The 19,021-nt window shown below is 38.7% G+C and overlaps 1 protein-coding gene across 9 annotated transcripts in view; it reads left to right on the top strand.

The window, feature by feature from the left end:
* PTPRM (protein tyrosine phosphatase receptor type M) overlaps nt 1–19,021 on the top strand; it is a 445,877-nt gene that overhangs the window by 405,539 nt on the left and 21,317 nt on the right. For all 9 annotated transcript variants that reach the window (XM_085052574.1, XM_085052569.1, XM_085052577.1 and 6 more), the window contains 2 exons: nt 6,102–6,199; nt 18,369–18,485. In XM_085052574.1, the coding sequence (XP_084908700.1) occupies nt 6,102–6,199; nt 18,369–18,485 (215 nt within the window). The remainder of the gene's footprint in view (nt 1–6,101; nt 6,200–18,368; nt 18,486–19,021) is intronic.

Genomic DNA, 19,021 nt, shown 5'->3' with positions numbered 1-19,021 from the left:
ATAAAATGTGTATGACCGCTAGAAACTAGTAATTAATAAATAACACTGAAGCATTAGTGGCCAAGTTTTGCCAGTACAAATGTCTCTTGCTTTTTAGTGTGCTAATTGTTACAGTCATAGGCCTGGACGAGACTTCAGTAAAAGTGAACAGGTGGCTGGCACTGGGGTGTACCTTTTACCCTCAGTGCTGTTTTAGCTTCTGGAACAAACTTGGGAGGACTTCATTAAAGAATTTAGAAGACATCCAGGTTATGTGACCTGATTCTCTTTCATCATTATTTTCTTGAGACCTAAAAACATAAAAGACAGATCTGTATGCATTTGGATAGCTAGTGGTGAGCAGTGGGCCCATATGGTGTAGTGGTATCTTGACTACAGCTTTATCTCAGATTTCAAAATTGTTCATATAATAGGAACGTACATAGTGTGCCTATGAAAATGTTCCTGTGTAAACCTTTAAAGTTAATTTAAGGGTATATGTTACAGTGGAAAACAAATGTCTGAACCTATTTTGAGAGGATTTATGGCAGAAAGACTGCATAATCATTGCCTGAATTTTTGAAGTTTTCATAGCAGAGCTTTTTTTCTGGATTTCACGGAGGCATTAAACTGTTAAGAACTCCTGGAAGCATGAGTGAGAGTTCAACACATGCTACCATAACTATTCAACTAGCCAGTGGTGAAGTCTGCCCCTGAAAAATCAGATTATCAGCAATTGATCAGATCTTCAAAGTACCTTCCATTCAGAAACCAGCTCATTTGGGAGGGCAAAGATGATTCAGCAACAGCTGTACTGATGTGTGGCCATGGAATTACAAAGAAATACTGAACCAGCAGTTTATCTTACAAGTTGGCTAAGTCAGCACAACTGGGATCTGTACCTTTTTTTAATAGTAAGCTGAGTATTTTAGATAGAAAGATGAAGACGGTTTACTTTATAAAAAAGCAGAATTCAGTCTTACAGTCCTTAGCCTACACCTGGTCACCTAAGGAGGTGCCCAGGTTTGCAGAGCTGCTGATGAGTTTGAGCTTCCCAGGAGGTAACTGGGAGACTTAACAGAACTGAACAGTCATGAAAACTTGGTCACATAATGATGCACCTGCAAATTCCTGTTGGTAAAATCTTGGGCATATTGCCTTATTGAGTAAGGAAAAAATGTATTCCAGTTACAGGAGATGTTCCCTTACCTGCAGTCAGAGATGTTTATAGTGTAAAGTGAAAATTAGCTGCAGTTTTTTGCATACCTTTTTCTGAAAGGGTATTTTGTTTTTACCTCCAAATTCTAGCGTGATTAAAAGAGCAAACAACATATGCTTATGGATTATCAGATCTCTGGACTGGCAGTGCAACTTTGTCATTGTGCTTCCTCCTGTGAAATAAGTTATGCTGCTAACAGCTACATCTGTCTCAAGAGGTTTATTAGGAAAACAAGAACTCTTGAACTTCTTAATCTGCTAACTTGTAGTATCCTCTCCCAGTGTTTTATTCCCCTCTGGTTTTATGCTTTTGAGTGTATTTTAGACAATTTCTGCTACATAATGTGTTTGGGGTTTTTTTTGACAGTGTAGTTGCAAAGGGAATCATTGCTTTTGGGCTTTTGTTGTCATTGTTGTTGCCATGCAGCCATATCTCTTAATAAGAAAACACTTACTGTGCCTCAAGTTCATTTTGAAGGGAACATACATAGTAAAAGAATGAGGGCTAAAATGCAGCTCCCTCGAAGTAGGCATATTAGCTAAGTGTCTTTCAGTAGTCAAGCTGTAGGTAGTCACAGCAGCAAGCAGCAGGTTTTGCTTCAGTAAAAAGTGAAGGCAGTTATCACTGCTGCCAGAAACTGCAGTAACCAGTAGGTGAAGGGACCATTTTGTAATCACCTCCTCATGCGGTGTGGTTGCGTCTGCTCACTGTAAGGAGTATTTTTTCCTCTCTTCTCTAGATGGAGTTTAACTGCTGCAGGTATAAGTCTTGCATCTTGTCAGTCCCCTGCCTCTATCAGCACATATTTATGGCTCCCACTGCCCATGCACTGTCCCTGGGGAGCCTTTGGAGCTTAGGGGTATCTGTTCATTTTCTGCACATTTCTAGCTTTAATATCTATCACTGAACTTTGTCTCAGGTGGACCAAATGTTAGCTTGTGGATTTGACATTCTGTTTTAGGAAAATATTTTAGAAGCTATTTGTTTCTTGTCTAAGCTGTTTGCTTTTCTAGAAATTGAAAAATGACCCACAGATTTAAAAGTCCCCTGTGAGTAAGTGCCATGTGTGTTTCAGGATTCAGGCATTACTTGTTTCTTCGTGTGCTTGCTTTATTCCTTACATCTGAACACTTTTTCCTGTATTCTGGGCTAGTTCATCACATTCAAATTGATCACATACCCCAGCAGCAATACCAGTTGTTAGAACTGGGTCTCACAATAGCAAGCAGAAATGGAGGTTCTAGAAAGCTCTGGTTACAAAAGCAGCTTTAAAGAGCCTAAACCATTCTTAAAAGCTGTGTGATGTTCCATTTCCTAATATGTTTGTGTTCCCAGAGCAGCAACTAACTACTGCTGGTAATGCAAGCAATTGTTGTAATATATACAACCAATCGTTTCTGTTGAGTTTTTTCAATAGTGCATTTAATTAGCTGGGGGTTTGGAGGGTTGATTTCTTTTTCTTATTTTCCTTTGCTTTTCATCTTCTGGTTGCAGTGTGTTGCTGATCTCTTTTTTTTCCCAGCAGAGATCTTTGATACCAAGTGCTGTATTGTGGAGCTAATGGGGTGCACCGCAGGCTTTCTGTCGGGTAGCACAGTACCTTCTCTTCAGACCTTCTCCTCCTGCAAGGGGGCAACTGCTGAGAATAACCTTTCTGCCTATTGTGCAAACATCTGTTAAGCTGATGCTTAGAACAATTATAAGCTCTTTCTCCCCCCACCATGAGTCTCTGGAATCAAATTGTTCAGTTCTTCAGGACAATAAATCTCACAACCCTACCTAGCCTCTAATGCTTTTCAATTCTCGCTGGAGACAAGTAATAACTTATTCATATGTCAGAAAATATTTTTTTTAATGTCAAGAAGAAAAATGAGGTATAGAAGAGTTACTTTCTGAGACTCTTAAGGTAGATTTTGGGGTAGGGTTTTTTCTTTCGGTGTCCTGAATGTGAAAAAAGTTTGGAGGCTTCATGAATTGGAGCAGAAAAGCAAGAAAACGTGTGAGAATATGAAAGGAGAGAAAGAAATCCTGTCAAGCACTTTTAATTATGATTGTCTTATTTGGATAGTAAGATTGAGAAGAACATACTCTGCACTGCAGAATAGGACATCTCTTCTAGAAGTACATTTGGAATCAAGCTTGAAAGATTTGTTAGAGCTCAGCTTTTTCTCAGGCCTGAAAAATGACATTACTTCTTCTAAAGATTTATTTTTCTTTTAATTTATTACCTTTTTTAAATAGAAAATGACAAATACAAAATCTGCAGGAATAAACCAGTGTTTAGGATCTCTTCCCAGTTGTAATTTGTGATTTCTGGATTTGAAATGTAGGAATCTTTAAATCACAATTTAATTATGCTGTCTGTAGGCAAAAAAAAAAGAATCTGGAATAAATTGTTGCAGATTATCCCAGAGCCGTTCAAAAAGGAATGACTGTTACAATGTAGGACCCAACTGTCTTGTATCTCAAGTGAATCTGTAGGAAAGAAAACTGAATTAGTAAATAAAGAAACTTGCTACATTTCCCCTCTATTTCTCAAAGATTCTGGCTTCTTGCAAGGGGACAAGACCTGTGTAGACAGAAGATCTTTTTTTACCTTTCCTGCAGCATTACCAAATATATCCTCAGTTTAAAATTCTTGAAACATCACACAGTCCCATGGAGACAGAATGCAGTGGAGCCATCTAGATTTTCTCCATTAAACCAAAATTCTTGAAGTAATGATGTTGTTATTTTTTGTCCTTGATCAAGTGTAATGTTAATAATGTGTCATGAACTTGCAGGCTTTTTCCAGGACATTACTCTTAGTGGAAGACCACCTTTCTCTAATCCTACTTTTAGCTATGCTCCATGTAAGATAATAGCAACAGTAATGTAGCTGAATATTTGTTTCAGATTTAAGAGGAAAAAAGGAGCTATACAGAGATTTTTCTACACTGAATAAAATACTCTGCTTCCTTATATCAGTAGGAGAGGCTGGCACAAAACCTTCCCAGTGCTGTTGTGACTTTAATTGCCAGAGAAAACTACATTGAATCCTAGAATATTAAAACACAAGCTAAACTTTCACTATAATGTATACTAATTATATTACTGTGACATTGAAAATTGCACTTGGACCATGACTGTATTACATGTCCAGGACACTTAGGCAGAAGTAAAATACTAGCTGTAAATTTTCATATGATGGAGAATGATTTGACTCTTGTTGTAATTCAGAATGAAATATCACAGAAGTGTCACCTGTTCTGTGCTGTTAATTAAAAGAAGAAAAGAAGGTGTTCAATTTTGCAGCCATAACGTCAGCTTGAATTTAGTAAATTCAGAAACTGTAGTTTCAGATTCTGCTGTTAATTCTACTCTAAGACCTTCTGACTTTTCTCATGTTCTAACAGTCGTAGCTTCCTGTTGTTTTAAATGGCTTTTTCTCCTGTTACATGAACAACCAAAACAATGAAAGACAAGTTGAGTGGCTACAAGAAAATTAATAATATATGCATCATTTTTAAAGAGAGATAAAATAAGGGGGAGAATGCATAACTTCTTTAAATTATCTGTGCAAATTATGGGTAGAAAAATTATAATTTGGAAGTGCTGTAAATAAATACAATTTTTTAAAAATTCAAGAGTTTTAGTCTATTACCTTTTTCTTAAATTTCAGATCTAAGTAAGTTACATCATAATTGTGATGTTATTTGCCCAGTGAGTTGCTTTTAGCTTGCCTATACTGTCATAGAGTCACAAAGTCACAGAATGGCTTGGGATGGAAAGGATCTTCAAATACTATCTGGTCCAAGCCCTCTGCCATGATAATACAGTAATATATATTACTGCATTTTTCACTAAATACTTGAATTCAGAGTGAAGATTTTATTTTCAAAGGGAGCTCAAAGTACAAAATGTGGGTGCCAAACTGCCCAAATCTGTGAATATATGGTTTCATAATGCCTTAAGAGTGTTGGCTTCTTTACTAGAGGAACATTTAGGCCAATACATTATCCATTTGTTCTCCAATTAGCTGCTTTAAGTCATTCCTCTAAATAAGCCCCTAATTGTTTACTGCAGTGTGACAGTTTCGTAATGGATTCAGTATGAGTGTTAAGCCTATAGTTTATATTGTTTACTCTTATTGGCTCAGTGGTTTTAAAGCACTGGTTTAAAATGGGGGTGGCACACCAAGCACCATGGGTAAGCCATACAGGCTACTAACAGACAGGTATGCACAAAGAGATGTGGTTTTTTTCAACATTTTACATTTTCCATTGCTATAGCATTTCCTGTGAGCTGGTACCCAGCTCCAGCACTATGTTGGAGGCAGCCCGGTGTGTTCATGAGCAGAAGCACACAGGGTGTCAGGGAAAGCACTGCAGAGGACACACTGCCATGGCCCATCAGGTTTCTTTGCTGCTTTCCCCACTGTTTTGCAAAGTGATGTACTGCAGCAAAAAAACCATAACTTCTGTCTTACTTCAGGAACTACAATTTAGGAGCTGGGCTAATTTGATGGATAGTGTATACTAAGAAAAATATTAGAAACCAGGAAAGGCCACATAGTCCACTGAGGCTCATTTCATTCCAAATACACCTTCCCTAGGTTATCATCCAATTGCTAAAAGAAAGAGTGATGTTATCCATTTTTTATAATTCCACTTCTGGGTATTATGGAGATAAATACCTAAGTGCTGGAGAACTAACTTTCTTTCAGAACACTATTTCAGAAGAAAAATACTTAAATGCAGATAGGTAGGATGACAGAAAAGAAATTGACCGACCCTAAATGAAAAATATGATGATAGTGGTATGAATATATGTGTATAGTCACAGTTCCACAAAGTTCCCCAGAGACAAGCTTCCAATCATGAGACTTTCAGATAGTAACCTTTCATTTGATTTATTGTTTCAGGACCAATGCAGGAGACAATATATGACTTCTGGAGAATGGTATGGCATGAAAACACAGCCAGCATAATCATGGTTACTAATCTCGTAGAAGTGGGAAGGGTAAGTGATTTTTGTACTTAAAAAGATGAAAGACGTCCGAGGTGTTTGCTTTTCAAAATTAAATAACAGACCAACAAGGTGCTTACATACTAAGTATAGCACATAAAATATGTATGACTGCCTGTGCTTAGAGGTTCACTATCAATTATTTTTAAACATGCCTTGGATGCTTGGCTTTGATAACATTAGCACAATGAAAAAGTAACTGATAAAGCTGCATTCCATACAGCAGAGTCTGCAAAGACTAACAAAGAGGGGAGGTGTCATATCTTTGTACATAGCTCAGATATGTACATTCCTCTTAAGAAAATCAGGAAATTTGTTGCAGAACAAGGTATGGAATCATCTCTTTTTTTAAGGGAGGCTAAAGGGGAGCAATTTGGAAACAGATGTCTGAAAAACATAGTTAAACTATGAAACTGCTTCTTGGTATATTTATCTAAATTAATCTGGTTGTGGTTTGGGTATTCCTTCCTGTAAGCATCCTGGACTAAAACAGAAAAATTACTTTTATGCATTGTGCATCAACTTTGTTGATCAGGGGATTATGTTCAGGAGCTGGATAGTAAAGGAAAGCTCAAGTTACCTGATTGATATTGTGTACTTCTCTTTCTTTGCTTGATAACTTTGAAAGTAGGCCTTCTACTCTAGTCTTTATGGCTAATTTTGTTCTCAATATGTATGGAATAGAACCTTTTCCTTTGCTTCTCCCAACTGTCAATAACTGAGTATTTTCATTTACTGCTTTGTCTGTGCACTGCTGTCTTAGTTCTCATCTGGGATGGCTTTTTCAAGAAAATTTGCTTGGGAATTTGGCATATAGCTTTCATTTGGTATGAAAGAAACTCCCACTGCTTTTATGGGAACTACTGCAATTATTGTAAATCGAAGGGTTGAAATAAGAAGTCAAGTGCATCTCGGTTTTAAGAGATGTTTTTAATTTCACACTGGTGGAGTGTCTGATACCCCCTCTGCCCTGTGGCATTTGCATTAGGAGAGAGAGCACTGTTTATGTGCTGTGAGTTAAAGTCCTTTTTAACAAGTCCAGTTTTACGATCTCAGTTTATTCTTCCATATGTCCTTTGTGAACTGATAATATAAATCCTAACATTTCAATATCTGTGTGCTCAAGCCTGCTAACAGATCAGGTGCCAGTATTATTTTTAGATATAAAAAAGATGAGGATTGTGACTGCAATTAACACCTGCAGCAGGAACACATGTACGACTAATTGCAGAGACAAAGAGGGATCATGGAGGCTGCTTTAAAAATTCAGTCCCTTGAGTGAGGAAAAAGGTAGAAATAGCTGGATGGTCACGTATCAATTCAAAACAGATGGATTTGTAAGAATAGGAAGCTCTCCAGCAAACCTCTTTGTTACAGCTTATACACATTCATAAGTACCCAAGCGAACAACTTAAAAAGGGATGTTTTCAGGGTATGAATAAACAAGCCTGAGAGCAAAAATAGCATTCTGCATGAAACCACATACTGTTTTCCCAAAGTCAGTATTTGGAAGCGGCAATTAGAATGAACTGTCGGATGTCAGCAAGGGAGACACCAGTCCTGGTGCCAGTGTTGGCAGCCTGTGCTCACAGCATTTAGGTGCACAGCACATTCCCTCACCAGCAAGTGATGTTTTGTGCTGCCGTGGAGACTTCTTCAGGGTGCAAGAGTCCTAGTGGGATACAGATCTGCAGCTTTGTTGTTTCTGGCAGTGGTAGAAATGACTTTGTTCTCACTTTCTCTGGAGGCCAGCATAGGTGAGATCAGAGAGCAGAAATTGAAATGAGCTTTTAATGGAAATAAAATCGTATGAGCCACAGAACAATGCAGTCACTCCTTCATTGGTGTTTTTGTGCCACTCCCAGAGCTGGAATCATCAGCAACAAGGAGGCAAATTATAAACACACCATCTGTCCTGCAACCCCTAACACAAGCTCTGTGCCACCTTGAGTTGTAATGATTTTAATGGACCTTTTGGTAGCATTCCTGTAGGGCAAACTTTATGACCTTCCCAAACTTCTGGTTTTCTATTTCAATTGCTATAACTGGTATAAGATTTATAGGGGCTTATTATTTTTATTTTTTGACCATGTTGACCCATTGTAAGCCAAGGAGGAAAATTCTTCTGTATATTCAGAAGAGAGGAATTTTCAAAATTTAACATATTTGCAACACAGTGCAGGCCTTCATGAATTAATCATTGAGGGGGTGTATGTGTATTTGTTTACCAGGACTGGCTGGATAGTCATTAAATCGGTGCTGGGAACTTGCTTCTTGCCCTGGAGCATTATGCATCAGGACTGTTTTAATTGCTGCTGGAGGAATCACCATGAGGCTGTCCCTAATGCAGGCACCTGCTGCAAATGACTCAGTCCCTGCATTACCCTCCAGCGGGGTCCTGGTACATCTGCCAATATCTGTCATTATCTGAGGCACACTTGTCAGAACCACGCATCCCTTTAAGCTCTTGTGTGTTCCAGCAAGGGACCCTTGTCAGTGTTTCTGGCACCTGCAGACTGCTGTGCACCTGGTATTTAAATGGCACCGAAATGTGTTTTGATTGTTTTCTCTCTTTAATGAACCCACCTGAGGGACATTTAGCTCTTTATCTGGTAGCCTGTTACCCACTCACATTTACACTGCTTGAGTGGAAATTCAGAACTAGCTTGCACTGTTACACTAATCCATCTGCCAGAAGTCTTATCACAAAATCTGCAGGGCTCCCTAAGGAGACTTTTGTACTGATAATTTAAGCTAATGATTTCTAAACATATTTAGTCAGTTTTATGAAGACCTCATTAGAATGTGACTGTTTATTAAAAATCTAAATGAGGTCTCACAGTCATTTAGAAAAAGCATTGCTGAGTTGCATGAATAGTTCTTTGATAAAGGATGATGAAATGGCACTTAGTTAAGGTTGGCCTAGGTTGACATGAGAACTTTTACAAAAACCCTAAACAAATAAGCAGCCATTGAAGCAACCTTGTAAAAGGTCTGTCTTCTTCATGCTGGGATCAAGAACTTTTCATTTACAACGAAGTTCACAAAAAGAAAATGACAAGTAATTAATGGTAATGGTCCAAGAATCAGAATTTTCCAAACCACACACTAATGGATATAAAGCATAACCGAGAATGAAGACTCATATAATTATATCAGTGTGACAACAAGCTATTTCAAAGTAATGTATTTTGGATTATGTTAATGCAAGAGGCCTCTATGCCCATGTCTGTAAGTGGTTGAGCAACTGAAGACAGTGTTATTTCAGGGAGCATCTTTACCTGAGAGACTTAGCATGATCTAGTGGATTATTCTATAAGAAACAAATTTTTTATCCACCAGTGTAGGGGTGATCATAAAATAGAAGAACATCTTGCTTACTCCAAGAGACTGCTCTGGAGGGAAAACTCCAAAAGACATAGAAAAGCTATGGGAATGGGATCAAGATGTTTATGTATTGGCCAGAGTCTCAGGTTGTTCTTGATTTGTTTCAGTGTTTGCACACATTTCTGTCTTCCTTGAAGAGTCATGTTGCAAAGATTTAGAATATATTCAATTGTGCCATCTAGCTGTCACCTCCATCTTTGCTCTTGTTGGTTGGTACTAATACTTAGTTGGCAGAATCAAACTTGGCATGTCAAATTATTTGTCGTTTGTCAGTAGTCGCTTTCTCCCACTTGCTTGAGGCAGGAGAAATTTAGTAATATCTGATTAATAAATGGTGAAATGCACTGACGAAATTCAGTGGAGGTGGTTGATAAATAAATGCATTGCAAGGACTTATGACTGTCTATCATGCTTTTAATATAACAAAGTATTCACAAACAAAATCACTGTAAATAATTATAAAAAATAAAACCTCACCCCAGGAGCATGGTAATTACAGTAATTAGAGTTTCTCAATTATTATCTGGAATTAGAAAACAGCCAGTGCTAATAGTGTTAATAAGCACACAAAAGACCCTTTTTGTGAAGGGAAGCAAGGCTGACTACAACAGAATGGATGTGACTCAAAGGGGAATGAAGGTTAGCAGCAAACTGGTAAATAGCCCCTGTGCCTACACCCACACCTTTGTGCTACCCAAACAGCCTGTCCCTGCCATCTTTTCCCTCAGGGGTGGAGTGCTTTCCTCATAGTCATTTCTCACTTCCCAGGAGGCAGAAGGGCTGTATTTGCTTAGGGGAAAAGAAAGAATGTAGTGGTGGTTTAGCTTTTCCTTGGCTTGTTTTCCTGAACCTGGGGTCGACATGTTGGGTATGTGGCATTTCTCTGTATTGGTGCAAAAATGGGGATGACTCCAACTTTTCATGCTTAAAAGAGTTTTGGGCTCCACATGACAGTGAGGAGATCCATACAATGTTCTTCTGACAGAGCAAATATCTCCTTGATGCTGGCTTTCTAAAAAGCATGACTTGTTATAATATAAATGGTGTCAGAAAAGTGTTATTCTCCCTAGGAAAGCCTGTATTGGCCCAGCCCTAAGCAGTCATGTGTTCATGTCTTTGGGTTCTCAGGATGTGCAGCATTGGTCAGCATTCAAGACACATTTCTTAAATAGATTCAAATATGTTTCCTTAGCAAATAAAACCCAAAAGTCTTTATGATGAACCATGTCTTCTTCAGATCTACCTGATGATAATTTGTGTTATCAACAGAGATTAAACATCCAAGTAAATAAAACCCTGTCCAAAGACTTCTTACTGAAAACCGATTGGAAGAAAAAAAAAATACTTCATAGGAAATTTCAGCAACATAATTGTGTGAAATTTCCAACGGACTTGCCACCCACGCTTAAAATGAAAATGGAATTTTTTATCACAAAGCTATTATGAAGTTTGTAGTTACACATTTTACAAGTTTTGAGAATCTTCCATGCATAATATCCTTCTAATAAACAAAGGTAAACTCGAGTTGTATTTAAGATTCAAAACACCCAATACTGTGATCTTGCAGAGGTGAAACACAGCTTCAACACGTCTCACAAACAGCACATTTGTTTTTAGTATAAATGGAAAAACACTCTGTCTAATTGAAACTGCCTCTAAATGTAATAAGCCAAATTACCTATACTGGAATTAATTCAGGATACTGGTGTTAGGGCTCCTTAGGAGGTGTGCCAAAGAGTTTGTATGCATACTGGTGACTAAGATGTCATTTTAACTTTTCTACTGAAAGAAAAAAAACACATTTTATAAATAAGAGGAAAAAAAGTTGTTATATGAATCCATTCCCTTCCTCCAGGTAATTGCAGTCTCAGCTTCTTAAATATATCAGTAGTGTCCTTCCTCATTTACAGAAAATTTTTTTCCTAATCATGTTTACCCCCAAAAAATGGGACTTGTTCTTATGGTACAAAACCACAAGGTTTTATATTCTGTTGTTATACTTTTGGTTTCACTGTAATTCCAGTACCTCTTACTAGATAGACTATAGTTTATACTTTTACAGAATATCAATGAGAAAAACAGAAAACTAATCAAGATTTAAAACTACTGTTAATCTTTCAAGTCAGTGAACCCTTCTAGTCATCAAAACAGATTTCATCTTTCTAGATTTTTAACCAGAAATAACAAGTTTACATTACTGCATTATAAATAGTAGGGGAGGAGCCCTTAGGGAAAAATTTGTCTGTTATTCTTCAGGAAAGAGAAGGAAGGACTCTGCAATTATTTAAAAAATATGTGCCCAGATTAGCAATGTTAGCACCATGAATCAGAACATCAAGCTACAAGCATTCAGCACTGTCCCATGTCACTCAGAGCAGACATGGGTTCAGCTCTCAGTGTTTAGTTGCATTCTCATCTCCAGTAAAAGCTATGTTTCAAAGAATGTTAATCAGCACAGATTAATATCTTAATGCTTACTAATCCAATTGAGATAATTCACTTTGAGAAATGAAAAAAAAAGAGGTTTAAGGATACACAAATGCACTGACCCTTTTGTTGGACTAACTGAAGTGCCACCAAGGTGTAGGATGCAACTTTAGGTGCAGTTTGCAAAGAGGGAGGGCTTCAGGTTCTTTCTTGAAATGTCAGGGCTTGCAAAATGGCTTCATAACTGCAAGTCTCCTCACTTCAGCAGTCTCTTGAAATTACCTCTCAATCTTTCTGTGAAGGGAGAAGTATCTTGGAGGCACTGACAGAGTTTTACTTTACCCAGTAGAGTAACATGTAGAGCTGTCTAAGCTAACATCAGATGATCGTATTTTAGAGCCAGAAGGCAATCCACTAACTCAGTGGTGCTCTGTCCCCAGCTAATGGCATGATTTTGCTCTTGGAACAGAAGTATGGTTCAGAGCACAGGCTGTGCTGCTCAGTGCAGGCACATCAGGTTCTTGGAGCACAGGATGTGAGAAATAGGCCCATGATTTCACAGTTGTGTCAGGAACTCAGACAGGCTTTGAGGAGCTCCAGCTAATCCTGTAACCATCCTTCATCTTGGCATGGGACCACCCTTCTCATGTGTTCTGTGCTCAGCCTGCCTTCCTCCAGGGCTATGCTGGGGTGCACAAAATTGCCTAAACCTAAGCAGTGAAACAGAGGCAATCCGTGTTCCTCTGTTGGTATTAACAGTGGAGGCAGGAATACTTTACCTTAGGTTGCCTTACCCTAAAGCAACTCTTCTAGGCCAAAGGAATCTTCATGGTCAAAGGAAGGCTGCACTATGGGTTTGTATGGCCTGTCATCTAAATTTCATCTAATGCAGTCTGGCAGGTTGACGGCATGCAAACAGGAGTCTTAAGAACAAAGGCATCACACTCATTTTCTCAGGTGGAGAGCATTAGTTTATTGGCTGCTACTGGACATGTCCAGAAAGCCAGCTCTTCAGGGCAGAAGCTGAGTGAGAGTGCACCCACCAGGCAGTTTAGGGCAGCAGAAGGTAGAGAACTATGTCAGCTTTGAGTCGTCCCTGGGAGAGGTGAGACTGAGCTAGTAAAATTCATGGAGGCATCTCTCCTCACCCTGGCAGCTGTGAACAACATTAAGACTTTTGGCTGACTTCACAGAGACCCATTCATGTGATGGTGCCAAACAGTATCTCAAATATTGTATTTCTCAATAGTCTTCCACACCTCTTTTAGAAAACTGTAAAATGAAGTACAGAACTAATAACAGACTTTGCTCAAAAGCAAACAAAAGAAAATGAAAAAAAGGAAGACTGGGTTTTATCTTCTGTCAGAGGTGGTTTTATAACATATAAAATGTTCTTATATCATAATACATTTTTTGTTTGAAAAGTATTTAAATAAAAATACTTTCAATTATTGAATGTTCTTTTACTCCAAGTCAGCCAAATAAAAGTATATGATGTTATCCAAGCTACATCTGTAAAACCTGTTAAAAATTTTACCAGTGAGCTTGGTTGGCTATTTCATTTTATAGCCAAGAGGTTTCACTTCAAAATTTATGTCTGACTTATCGTCATTACTTAGTTCAGGATTAATTTTAAATTAGAATGTATAATACTGCTCTTGACTAATGACAATCCATGCAGGGCATAGTCAGTTATATTCCACTCTTGCAAAGAATATTTCAGAATCAAAGGAAATTGGAAACTTTGAATAATCAGTGTTATTTAAACCTCTGTATGGACTACAAAGTGTATTTCACAGCCAGCTCACATATTAAGTCTGTAATTTTACTCCTATTCCAAAATTCTAGGTAAATGAATTACTGTCCTGACTTTCTTACTGCCTTTAGGTACATGTGTCACATTGCCAAATGGTTAAATATACAGCTTTGGAAGTCACAATTTGTGTTCATTAGCCATCCACAGCCTACATTATTTGTTATATTTAGAACTAGCAACAACAACTTTTTACCTTCATTTTTAATTCTAAGTTTCACACATTAGACTATTTTACTAGGGGGTGGAACTAGAGAGTGGAAATAGATAATTCTCTTCTCCCAACTTCTGAAATTATTAGTAAAATAAACATGTTTGAAACAATTGGACAGTGTACCTTGGGATGAATAGATTAAACCAGAGCATTTTCATTATGTCTCTGGCAATCATCCTTTTATCTCATCTTGTGATGAACATCTGTATTTTTTGGCATGTTGGTAGGATATAAATGTGGGGTGTATGTGAACAAACTCTCAATTATAATTCTGCTCAGATGAGATTTCAAAATTATGTTTTCTGCTTTGAGGATGATATTTACTGTTATGGTAGCAACTGTGTGGAAAAAAAGATCCAGTGCATTTAATATTCAATTCTGGAATCATGTATCAATTATTTAGTTAAACCTTCTGTTAGTAAGGCTTTTTTTGTAAAACACGTACCAAATGTTTATAAAATGGAAAAGAGATTCGTCAAGTTATGGTAGCTAAAGCTGTGCTAAAAAGAAAAAATGAACATATGCTACCAGCAGTATTTCTCATATTTAATGAGTAAAACCATATTCTATTTTGTTGCAATTGTCTTTTCTTGTACAAATAAAGGCCCTGATCCAATAAGAATTTGTAAATGTGATTTTGATTTACACTAGTTAATCTACTTCTGTTTTTAAGACACCTTTGCATTTATTTGAGTGATCCTAGAGGAGATGGGAGATGAATCTTTAAGCATTTGCTTGACTTGTGGTTCACTGGGAGTCCATGGAGTTTTCAGGTCCAGAGTTCAGCACGTGCATAGCATTGCAGAACTAGACCCAAAAGTGGGGAAAATGCCTGAATTAGAATAAAGTTGGGTTTGGGGTTTTTTTCCCCTCCTAGTGAGTGAATCATCAGTTGGTCTGTGGCTCTGACTGCAGCTCTGGCACAGTTCCCATGGCTTTTACAGCCCCTATTCCACTTGGGAGAGTTTTCAGGAAATTGTGTTGTCATGGATCCTTCTGCTCAGCTCCAGCCTGCTCCGTGCCCAAAATCCCCTGTGCAGCAGAGTAAGAAATCCCCAGCAGGCCCAAGTTGCATGAGGCACAAAAGGCTATAACTTCTGTGCAACATCTCCCAGTGCTTCCCTAATTATTCCACTGTATCATCTTAAATAAGGTTTAAAAAAGAGTGGAAACAAATCCAGCATTTGAGGCATAAGAACATGGGGACTGTGCTCTTCTAAATTGGTCTTCCTGAATTGTCCCTAGTTGTTAGTCATAAACCAGACTGTCTGAGCTTACCAGGTTAGAAACAGGCATGTTTTCCTTCAAGGAAAGAGCAATTTAATTCAGCCAGGGTTGCTTTTTTCCCTTCCCTGATAGTTTATTTTGCTAAACTAGAGCTGTTTCAAGGATGGCAGGTGCCCGTCAGAAAGAAACAAGGCTAAAGTTAGCAGCAAAGAGACGTGCTGGTGAGCAGTGCTGTGCCTGGGATCAGTGCTGCAGCTGCTCCCTTGCTACGTGCGTTGGCCCTCTCCCTGTGGTTCAGGTTCCACCTATGGAACCCATATGGGAACAGGCAGGAAAAGGGAATCAGCTCCAGAGAAGGGGTTGACAGTGTGTTGCTCCAGCCCGTAGGCAGTGTGAATTGTCTGACTCTTCATGAAGAGTCAAAAAATCAGCTTAGCCATAGGTAGGAAAACCCTGTTTCAAAGAGCTCCTGGAAATTACTATAAAAGGGTCAGTTTGCTGGCCTGAGGGATTTGAGCAATGTGAATTTTCTGGATTATTTGAACAACACAGACAAACCAATGAGCATTCAGTGGTTTTCACTTAGCTTCCGTGAGAGGATTTTTGGAAATACATCCGAACAAGATAAGATCTGAATAAATATCAAGTAGATGCAACAACAGATAGAGCAGTAACTACTAAACTGCTCGCAGCAATGTTTAATGCATTTGAAATGTTTGTTCGTTGCTTACAGGGGATAGATACACTTTAAAGATAAATACACATTTGTCAGAGATCTTGTTGTTTAGGCGTCCTGGGAATGGCCCTCAGTTTGGTCCTTGGCTGGTGGAAACCTTCTCCTCCCCTCTGACACCCTGCAAGCTTGCTGTCTCCAGAGCATGGTGGGGGGAGCAGTCTTGCTGCCCTTGCCCCTGTTACAGGAGTGCCAAGCAATGTCCAGGGTCCCAGCTCCAAGCCTCTCACCATGGAAGGGAACTCTGGTGTTGCCAGTTATCCTGAAAGCACCCTTAATGCCAGATGAAATGTGAAGACTATAAAGAATTTTCTTTAGCCAATACTAATGCGGTTACTAGGTCTGAAGACAAGCTTAGAAAAATAAATAAAAACCTGCTTATAAAGCTACCTGAACTTTAGCTGTGCTCTAGGAGCTTTCCATCAGCTGTGTAAGCAGGAGCAAGCTGTTGGGATGGTTGTATAATTTTGTGGCTGGGAGCCAGGGCTTCTGACCAGGCTACTCTTTTTCTCTGAAGAGGATCCTGATGTGGGGCTGTGTTTTTCCAGCCCTTCAACTCAGTTCTATTCAGATTTAAATTTTATCCTGCTAACAAGTCAGAAAAAGGGCCAGAACTGCTGACCCTGCCTGGACAAACTTCATTTTATAAGCCAGTGCCACTGCTGTGATGTGGCAAGACCTCTCATCTATCCAGACAGTAAAGAGGGGTTGTACACAATTATCAGCTACATCCTAGAAACAAATAATTAGGAAAGTATTTTCTTCTCCTTGACAGGACAGGGTTTGACTCTCTGCATAATCCTTTGTGTACTGAACCTGGAGTTTGTATAAATAAATCATTTGAATCATGCGTTACAGTTTTCACTGTGTGCTTATACACATGTTCATCTGTTTTACCTTTTGCTCAAGATTAGGCATGGTAGTAATCAAAGTATTTTTGCAGGAAAATGGGTTTGAGAAATGCTCTTATCAGTTATGAAGGTTAATTTTTTTTTCTATCAGTTTTCCATTGAATATTTAAACTGCTTAAGTTTTTTACCCGACCCATTTAAGTGCATATTTAGGTAAGCCAGATTTACATGTATTAAAAGATCCATTTTAAATTTTCCCTTTGGTGAGAGAAAGAGAGAAACTGTTCCATGCAGCAGATGTATAACAGATGCCACTCCTAGCACGTACTGCACTACTGGATGGTGGCCAGATGCAGTGGTGATAGCATAGCTATTACCATGATAAAGCAGAGTAAGAGAGAGATGTAAGTAATGTGTTAGCTTCCCAGCCCACCACTTTGTCCACACAAATGAGAAGGAGGAGAAAATTCTTAAGTCTGTCAGCTATCTACATCATCATACACAGTCCTCAAACCACCCATTTTTTTAAAAATAGCAGTTTAGGTTGAGCTAAGGGAGATGAATCCTAACCCATAATGTTTGGAGTTACCTAGTGAATTAGTAGTTAAACTATATAGAGTTATAATAGTTAAACCCTGGGAAAAAAACTCAGCTCTTTACTTCAAGCAGAGTTTTGCTATTTGACCTCTCATCAGTTCCTTTTGAACGATAATCTGAGAAAACAGGTACTTTTCTAAAAATAGAGAACCATACAATAAATAGCTTGAGTTAGAAGGAATCCACAAGGATCATCAAAGTCCAGCTCCTGGCCCTGGACCAGGAGTCACACCATGTGCTTGAGAGCATTGTCCAAATGCTTTTTGAACTCTGTCAGGCTTGGTGCTGTGACCACTTCTCTGGAGAGCTGTTCCAGTGCCCAACCACCCTCTGGGAAGAGAACCTTTTCCTGATATCCAACCTAAACCTCCTCTGACACAACTTCAGGCCATTTCCTTGGGTTCTGTCACTGTCACTACAGAGAAGAGAACAATGCCTGCCACTCCTCTTCCCCTCATGAGGAGGCTGTAAACTGCAATGAGGTGTCCTTCCTGTCTGCAAAACACTTTTATTTTGGAAGACAGAAAGATATTTTTGAGACAAATCAACAAGTAGAGGTTGGGGGAAAACTTCTGGTGGTATTTGTGCCTCTTGGCACGCTCTGCTTTGGAAAGCACCAGAAATGAGCAGTTACCATAACTGAATTGTGCAGGGTATAAATACCCTTTGTGCTCCAAACAAATTGGCCTTACTTCACTAACCACAACACAAAGCTCACCTGCAACTCTGAAAGCTGTGTTAAAAAGAGCAGAGGCAATGTCCCTTAAACGTTAAACATTTCCACGTGCAGTAAATGTGACTGTTTTGCGCATGATTGCATTTTAAATCAGAAATCATTGCACAGAATGCAAAACGGATTCAGTATGAACCTTGTAAAATAAATGAACCTCAATTTCTTTTGTATTTTTTTAAAGGTCAAATGCTGCAAATACTGGCCAGATGACACAGAGATATATAAAGACATTAAAGTTACGCTAATAGAAACAGAGCTCCTGGCTGAATATGTGATTCGAACGTTTGCTGTAGAAAAGGTAAGTTTCCAAATTCAGTTTTCTTAAATACAGCAGTATCTGCCAAAGTAACTTGCATATAGACTCAACAAGGGAAAGTTAAATCTTTTGACGGACGTGCTGGGTTTGTAGGTATTTTTGGGTAAACGACTACCGCCCTCTTATGGTAAACTGTGTTTTTCTTTAAATGCAGCAACTTTTCTGTGCTTTTCATCCCTGCTGGCCCCTGCCTGAGTTAGAAAAAGTGATGTTCCTTGCCTAGGAGAAATCGAAGCCTCCCTCCCAGCAATCAATTGAAAAACACATTTGTGCTGCTTTCCCATCTTATGTTCCCCACAATCATTTTCTGTCTGTACCAGAGGCTGCATACAACATTATTCAGAAGTGTGTGGTGGAGAATACTGTTATCTGTTGGGCCAGGGTGTGCCTGGTCTGCAGAGACATAGCTGTAACAAACTACTGTTCTTCTCAAGGCAATTTCCCCTTTCGTGTGGAATCCATCTTTACATGGAGAGTTCCAGTCAGTGTGTTGTATCACTCTTTGTTAGAATAATGCC

The sequence above is a fragment of the Lichenostomus cassidix genome, chromosome 2 (genome assembly GCF_008360975.1).
Source record: "Lichenostomus cassidix isolate B80296 chromosome 2, HeHo_3.0, whole genome shotgun sequence".
NCBI lineage: Eukaryota > Metazoa > Chordata > Aves > Passeriformes > Meliphagidae > Lichenostomus > Lichenostomus cassidix.
The sequence above is the reverse complement of the archived record's forward strand: the minus strand, read 5'-3'. Positions and strand labels throughout refer to the sequence as shown.